At 47.8% G+C, this 8,390-nt stretch overlaps 1 protein-coding gene across 1 annotated transcript in view; it reads right to left on the reverse strand.

Moving 5' to 3' along the window:
• Positions 1–1,077: 1,077 nt before the first annotated feature.
• Positions 1,078–8,390, reverse strand: part of IL1F10 (interleukin 1 family member 10) — an 8,745-nt gene continuing 1,432 nt past the window's right edge. Inside the window, exons 2-5 of the mRNA XM_003799245.1 lie at positions 4,523–4,582; positions 1,960–2,045; positions 1,634–1,761; positions 1,078–1,326 (exon numbers count right to left, since the gene is read on the reverse strand). Coding sequence (XP_003799293.1) covers positions 1,114–1,326; positions 1,634–1,761; positions 1,960–2,045; positions 4,523–4,554 — 459 coding nt within the window. The 5' untranslated portion in view covers positions 4,555–4,582 and the 3' untranslated portion in view covers positions 1,078–1,113. The remainder of the gene's footprint in view (positions 1,327–1,633; positions 1,762–1,959; positions 2,046–4,522; positions 4,583–8,390) is intronic.

Consider the following 8,390-nt stretch of genomic DNA (forward strand, 5'->3'; position numbering starts at 1 on the left):
GGTTGGAACTCAGAGCATGCTAGGTGGTCACTGAGTAGTTAAGGGGGAGCAGCAGCAGCCCACACCTTCTCCAAGCCCTGATACCACGTGCTGTCTGCTCTGGCCTGAGCCTGACCACAGATACTCTATGAGATGAGGAAGCATTAGGGCACTGAGGATGAGTGTGAGTTCCAACAGTGAACTCTCAGCCGAGTTCCAGTCTTATATTCCCCAGTCACCTAAACTGAGGGATGTCCTTGCCATGACAAACTTAACACATCCAGGACGTGCTCACTGTCTGCCCTCACTACTCCTCCTGGCTCCTCACACATCAAACCTACAGGCAGATGGCAGCACTGACCAGTCAATTGAGGAACTGATTCACTGTGAAGTATCTGGTCAGAATTTAAGACACTGAACAGGAGCTGAAATGGTAAGCAGGCTCTGTCCCTGCACAGAGGAGGAGACTGGGTTCTGCCTGGGGCTTCTGCACTGTTTCTAGAGGCTCCGGAGCAGATGGACTGGAAAGGCTATGGGCAGCCTTCCAAGAAGAGCTCACCAAGCCACCTAAGACCCCTGAGTTCAACACTGCACACAGGGGCCCCATAGAAGTTTCCCATGGCTGCCGTGACAAATTACCACAAATGGAGTAGCTTACAACAACACAATTTTATTATTTTACAGTGCTGGAGGTCAGAGGTCTGAAATGGGTGTCAGTAGACTAAAATCCAGGTGTCAGCCCAGCTGTTTTCCTTCTCCAGCCTTCTCTAGAAGGCAACCAACTCCCTGGCCTTTCCAGCGTCTAGAAACTGCTGCACATGCTGGCTCATGGCCCCTGGCTTAGCGTCTTACAACCTCTCTCTGACTCTCCCATCTGGTCTCCCTCTCAGGAGGACCCTTGTGATTATATCTGGCCCACCTAAAACTCAACATGTGCCCAGATATTCTCTCCACCTCAAGATCTCTAACATAGTCACATTTGCAAAGCCCCTTTGACACATAAGATAATGTATTCACAGGTTCTGGGGGATTGGATGTGGACATCTTTGGGGGACCATTATTCTACCTACCACAGGCCCTGAGCAGGATGAGCCTGTCTGGGGGCACCAGGCTGGACCTCAGCCTCCTGCCTTCCTACCGGCTCTGTTCGAAGTAAAACTTGGTGCGGGCCGAGGGCTCACTCTCCTTGATGAGCTGTACTGGCTGCTGGGGCTCAGCCGGGCCACAGAGGAACCAGCCAGGCCAGGCAGCTGCCTCAAGCCTGAATGCAGAGCCGGAGCTGCTCTGGAAGAAGGTGAAGCGTGTGGTCTCTTCACCGCCCTTATATAGGTCCTCAATGTTCACATCCTGTGGGGCAAAGTGGCTGGCTGCAGGAGGAGGGTGCTGACTGAGATGTCAGCCCTTGGGGCTCTCAGGGCATGGCCAACGAAGGACATGGCAGAAAAGGTCTTTACCCAAAGAACTGCTTTCTGCACATTTCAGAGGTAAAGGGGATTGGTGCTGGGTGCAAAGGGGGAGAGGATGGAAACCTAGGGGAGGGGCACATGTAGACTTGGCCAGGAATTTGCAGATGGACACAAAGAGGAGATGCCAGAGAGTCCCAAGGGCTGTGCCAGGTCTGCAGCACCCTCAAGAGTGGGGAGGGGTCTCTCACCTCCAGCTTCAGGGAAGGCCCCTCTCCTGTCTCAACACATGCCAGGCAGCAACTACCTCCCTGGACCCCCAGGAGGATGGGGACCTTGGCACGGTCCAGGCCTCTGTTAGGAAGTATGCAGACCTTCTCTGGTAGGGAAGAGAGAAGAGGGTCAAGGAGTGGGGACCCCAGGTTGAAGGCCCTTAGCAAACAAAGGCTAGGTAGGAAGTACTGGGTGTGGGCACACCTGGCCTAGCTCTGCCTTCAGGCTTCAAGGAGAGCTGGGACTCCTTACCGGGGTCATGCCACCTCACTGTCACCTGCTGGTAGAGGCCCCAGAAGCTCACCTGCACAGCAGCTGTCTGCAGTGGGATCTCCCACAAAGAGCTGGCCATCTCTCATGTACAGAGCCTTCTGATCTGCATCTTTAATTCTGCAACAGTAGGACAGTGTCCATGGCCCACTCTCCTCAGGCACCACTTGCCCCCATCCCCACCCACCCCCATGGTCTGAATTACCACCCTGAGCATTTGGGGGATTTTCTGTCCTCTGAAGGTGAGGAAATGAGGCGCTACTCTTCCCAACAGCAGATGAAGTCCAGCTCAATCTTAAAGCAAGGAAGGCCTCCTCAGTTCCTGCGTTCAGAGGCTGCACTTCCTGCCTTAACCCAGTTGGGCAGCCACAAGGCCCTCGGGGCAGTGTGGGGAGCCAATGTCCTCTCATGGAGGACAGAAGAAGCTTTCCCTGGCTTCCCGGGAAGTCTCCTAGTGAGGTTCAGATGCGTTGGGTTACAAGAAGCATTATCCCAGATTTTCAAGGCCTGCCCCAATTTTTCGTAAATGTTTATTTTCTGTAATAGAAGGATTTGTTGAGTGTATAATGAAGTGTGATTTGCTTTACACTTATTTTAAAGACTTTAAAGTTGGCTATTAGCTCAGTTGCCTGACTGGTTTTGAAGAAGCCTGTCAGCTGCTCTCAGGGCCTGGGGAGCTCTCGTCCATCACCTATTAGGGCAGAATCTCTGGACCAATGCCACCACCTGCAGGAAACTTTTCTCTCTCAGTAACAGCTAATTATAATACCTTAGCTAACGACTACATGTTTAAAGTAGGTTTACTTGTACCATAAAAATAAAAGTCTGGAAAGATCCCAGGCTTGTCAATACTCATTCCTTTTGATAACCACAGACCTGGCAACTCATCTGCCTACAACATTCTATTTGAAGACTAGGACACAAGCCAGATGCTCTGAAGTGTTGACTTCTGTTTTGTCATTTGCATATTTCCTGTATATGCATCTTGCCTTCCCAACCAGGCTGTCACCTCCTAGAGGCCAGAACTGCACTGTCCCTCCCAACTCCATATATACATAACACCTTATCCAGGACAGTACAGGGCCCAGGGTGGGGGTTGAGGTCCTCTGAGGATGAAATGCATCTTAGAGGTCAATCCTATTTTCTTTTCATTATGCCCTATTTCCTTCTTTCTTTCTTTCTTTCTTTCTTTCTTTCTTTCTTTTTTTTGTTTTTTTTTGCAGCTTTTGGCCAGGGGCTGGGTTTGAACCCGCCACCTCCGGCATATGGGGCCCACTCCCTACTCCTTTGAGCCACAAGTGCTGCCACATTATGCCCTATTTCTTCTCCAAAGGACTTGAGGAAGCTCATGACAAAATCACAAACAATGAAGTAAGGATGCAGATTTCGCAAATAGGAGTTAGAGGCCTGCACTAGGAGTAAAGACCATGAAGGTCTCGAAAAGATGTTGTCAGCTCAGCACTTGTGGCTCAAGTGGCTAAGGCGACAGCCACATACACGTAAGGTGGTGGATTTGAATCCAGCCCGGACCTGCCAAACAACAACAATGATGACTGCAACCAAAAAATAGCCAAGTGTTGTGGCAGGCACCTGTGATCCCAGCTAGTTGGGAGGCTGAGGCAGGAGACTTGCTTGAGCCTAGGAGTTAGAGGTTGCTGTGAGCTGTGATTCCACGACACTCTACCCAGGGGGATAGCTTGAGGCTCTGGCTCAAAAAAAAAAAAAAAAAAAAGAAAAGAAAAGAAAAGAAAGAAAGAAAAGATGTTGTCATTAAGATTCAACATTGTCTGGCTCGTTGCCTGTAGCTCAGCAGCTCGGGCACTGGCCACATACACCAGGGCTGGCAGGTTGGAACCCAGCCTGGGCCTGCCAAACAACAACAATAACAACAAAATAGCCAGCTATTGTGGCAGTCACCTATAGTCCCAGCTACTTGGGAGGCTGGGGTAAGAGAATAGCTTAAGCCCAAGAGTTTGAGGTTGCTGTGAGCTGTGACACCACAGCACTCTACTGAGGGCAACATAGTGAGATTCTGTCTCAAAAAAAAAAAGAAGATTCAAAATCGTCTTTGACAATGAAGAATCTGTTTAATGCTTACTATGCTGATTAATAATATTGCTGATGTTTGCTTTTACTGTGAGAAGAAGGGATGGCCTCACTGTTGTCTGGAATTGCTGGCTTTTCTGTAAATAAAAGTGGTGGTGTTGATGTCTCAAAAAAAAAAAAAAAAACTTGTCTTTGAGCTTTCAGAGAGGCAGATGGAGCAACACAGAGGACATGTCAACCCTGGCTCTTCCTTTTGGTAGCTGGGTAACATGGGGGAAATTATTTAACTTCTTCGAGCTTCAGTTTCCATTGGGGTTACTAATGCTTCCCTTATAAACTTCTTAGGACAACTGAGGCAGTAGCATGGCTGGCATCCAGAGACATTCAGAAAGAGACCTGTTGCTACTGCAGTGGTGGTGATGCTTAATTATAGGACATTTGAGAGACCTAAGGTGAAAAGGAGACTCATCCTCTGACTCAGCCTTTCTTCCATCTTCCCACAGAATCCCCAGACCCCCTGCTGGGAAAGTGGATTGGCCAGGACAACTTACATGTAGTATCTTGCCATAGGGAGGGAACACATTTCTGCAATCAGGGGTGTCTGGTCCTGGCTGAGAAGGAGGAGAAAGGCTGTTAGTGAAGGAAGTGAGTGGAGCTGGGGGCAAGCATGCTGGGGGCCAGAACCACACAGCCACAGGTTGCAAAGGTCTCCCAGGCCTTTATCTATAACCAGCCTCTGGGGACCACCAAGGTCTTGCCAGCTCAGCAGACTCCAGGCAGCTTTGTCTCCCTCCCTGGGGCCAATGAGAGCAAGTCTAGCTGGCAGGGGTGTGAGCCTAGGACCTATGTGCAAACCTGATGACAGGTTGCCCTAAATAGCTAAGCTGGGATACTTCCCAGGCTTGAGAGTGGGGTGGAGTATGCTCTAGCCTCTCAGTAGGGAGATAAACCCAGCTCAAACCCAGCCCCACTGCCCATCCACCCGAGGGTCATCACACCCCCTCCCCCTACCTAGTACCCAGAGCCAGAGCAGAGGAGGAAGGCACAGCCAGGAGGAGTCTCCAGCCACAGCAGAATAGGCAGGGCCTCCTGGGACAGGAGAAAAGCATCCTAGCGTGGTCAAGACTACCAAAGACAGCCCATCCAAACTCCCCCATTCCTTTCCAGATGGAAAACACCACTGGTGTTTTTTGAAAGTGAAAATCTAGAGTGAAGATTATGCCCCTGTTGAAATACCAGGCCACACGGTGTCCTGTGAACTCTGCTTCTTCCTGGTAGATTATCTTAACCTAGAGCTTTTCCCTAAAATGACCACCCTTTGGAAAGGCCCAACCAGCACCTAGCATGAAAAGAAACCCAGAGCCAATATGGAGTTGGAAATTAGCCCAGAAAAGCAAATGCAAGGACGACTGTCAGGGCTAAGGTTTACCAAGGAGATCTGACTCTCACCAGGCAAGAAGAACAAATATAAGACAGCAGAAAATAAGAAGAGATGAGAGAGAATGAAGGTTTGAGAAAAGGAGTGGGGCACAGAGAGGAATGGAGTGATGCTGAGGGACATTTGGGAGGCAGAAAAGGAGGGAAGGAGGAAAAGTGTGTGCCAGGGGTCATGCTTCCAGCCACCTGAGCACCTGAGCTCCCTGGCATGATTTTAGATGAAATGGGGCAGTAGTAAGGTGACTTTTGTTACTGGATCTGCCTCTCTGTCACTGTGGACAAGTCATTTTCTGTCCCTGGGCTTTGGGGTGGGACTTTAAGAGTTAGTGAGAGTGAAGGTAGTAAGAACTAATAAAGGTGCAATCCTGGACAGATGTCAGTTCTGTGAATCAAAATCTTCGAGCATTCCACATACTTTGTCATTGCATGTGTTACCCTTATTCTAAGGAAAATAATGGATTGCCCTCATGTTACTTACAAAAATGTTCACTGCTTATTCTTTATAATAGTGAGGAGTTGGAAATAATGTTCAATAATAGGCTAAAAATTATGACAAATTCAATAAAGAATAAAGTGTGTATTAAAGATGATCAATTATAGGGAGGCAGCTGTGGCTCAAAAGGGTAGGGTTCTGGTCCCATATGCCAGAGGTGGTGGGTTCAAACCCAGCCCTGGCCAAAAAAAAAAAAAAAAAAAGATGATCAATTATAGAAGCCTGTTTTATGACCTAAAAAGTTTCAAAATGTATTAGGTAAAAAATGCAGATTATAAGTCACATGTACATTATAAGTCTGTTCAATTCCATACACATACAGAGACACGTGTACATAGAAATAAAGATAGCTGGCATTGTTATAACATGTGCCTATGGCTGACTAGATTATGAGAATTTTTTAAGCATCTCAACATTTTTCCTGTAATGAACATGAGTTTCCTTTGTAATATAAAGTAAATTTAAATAATTTAACTGGAGTATTCGGTCAAAGTCATTGGCTCTTTGAATCACCTGAGCAACTCCTCATAAGTACTATTTTCTGGGCTGAAGGTTCTGATCTGGTAAGGATCGTAGTGTTTCATCTACCTTGGGAACTGGTATACTAGCTCAGCTCTTCTCACTCTTGAAAAAAGATACAAATTACCTGAAGCCCTTATTAAAATGCAATTCCAGTCTCTAGTTCGGAATGGTACCTGAGACTACATTTAAAACATGCAACCAGGCAATGGCTGGTGCAGGGACAGCAGCCGGAGTGGTCAACAGTAGATGACACCTGACAGGTCATTCAGTGGCAGCACAGCTTCCATGTGGGCCCACTTGTGATGTGCTCTCCCTCAGACAAACCACTGAGGCTCCACTGGTGGCAGCAGCAGGACAGTGGGCAGCCTGGCAGCTGTGCCAGGTCTAGGTAGTGCAGACCAAGTGGAGGGCCCCATAGGAGGCTGGACAGCAGGCTGATGCCTCCCACTCTTGGTCAGCATCAGCTCATAGAGCTGGCAAAAATTCAGCACTGGTCCAGTCCAGCTGGATCCCTTGGTCCCTAGAAACCTCTCGTCCTGGCATAGTCAAAAATTCCAGTATCTCCTTGATCAGGCCCCCCTGCTTGGGCTCTGGCTCAATTGTGATGGATGAGCAGGAGTGGGAAGCTGCCTTCCCGTCCATCAGAGAGCCTGGGTCCTGATGCTGAGTCTCTGCCATGGCCCTCCCAATGTGCCAGGCACTCCATCCCCAAAGTTTTCCCTTCCCTGTTGTCTCCAAATGACTTTTCACTGGACTCCAGCCTGCATCCTACTTGTGTTACTCTCACTTCTCCCCAGACATGGCCTCTGACTGTCTCAGAACTCTTTAATTCCCCTGTCCTGTGCCATCTACCATGCCTGAATAGCCCTGGGCTTTCCCATGTTCTTCCGCATGCCCGCCTGCCTTATCCTCTCCTCATTCTCCTGCACTTCATCTACATGGGGTGTTCTCTCAAAGACCAAATGCTAACTTCTGTGGAACCAAAGTCTCTTAGTTTCCTTTGATGTTTGCTTGCTGCCCGCTTTGAACCCTTGACATTGGTTGACTCTCCACCCCTCTTTTTCCTACCTTCTCAGCCCTATCATGGATTTTTCCTCCTTCTGGGGCTGTCCCTAATGCTGAAGTGATCAGCACTTCTACTTTGTACTCCATGGAGCTGTAATTCATCAGTTTCTATGACTGCAATGATCATCTTTCTAACCCCCAAACCCAGACCAACACCCTACTTTACCCACAAGCTGCCTATAGAACAACCCCCTTGCATGTCCTGCTGATAATCTGCCAAATATAACATAATATATCTAAGGTCAAGTTAATTGTTTTCTCTTCTTCCCAACCCACTTGTTCCTTTCAATTTCATCCCTCTGACTACCATACCATTCCTCTCAGGAGTAATGTTCAAAACCTGAGAATCATTGACAGTATCTCCCATTTCTCCTGACCTAATATGTGACTGGTCAACATGCTCTGAAACATTGTTCCTTTAAAATATAAGTTTGTAAGGAGGACTTTCTCTAACAAATGCAATCAGTGTAACCTAATTCTCTGTACCCTCAATGAATCCCAAACAATAAAATAAAATAAAACAAAGGAACTTAATTCAGCATAATAAAGGCCATATATGAAAAGCCCATCATTCAGAATTGTGAAAATCTGTAAGTGTTTCCTCTAAGATGGGAAGAAGACAAAGATGCCCACTTTCATCATTTCTATTCATATAGAAAATAAATACAATATAACTTAGTATTTTTAATCCTCATTACAGGTCTGCTTGTCTTCCTGCATTATCTACCTTCCACCCAACCCACCCTAGGTGAGGTAGTGGACCCACGTTCTGAGGACTTCTCCTGCTACGTCCCTGCCCAGATCTAGAGTCTGCAATGACTGCCCATTTTGTGACCATCTGACCCTAATTCACTTGTATGAGAGTGTCTCCCTTCTCTGTGGTCACTAAGCCACCCCCTCAA

The sequence above is a fragment of the Otolemur garnettii genome, unplaced genomic scaffold, assembly GCF_000181295.1.
Source record: "Otolemur garnettii isolate 467f Iridium unplaced genomic scaffold, OtoGar3 scaffold00148, whole genome shotgun sequence".
In the NCBI taxonomy this organism is placed as follows: Eukaryota; Metazoa; Chordata; class Mammalia; order Primates; family Galagidae; genus Otolemur; species Otolemur garnettii.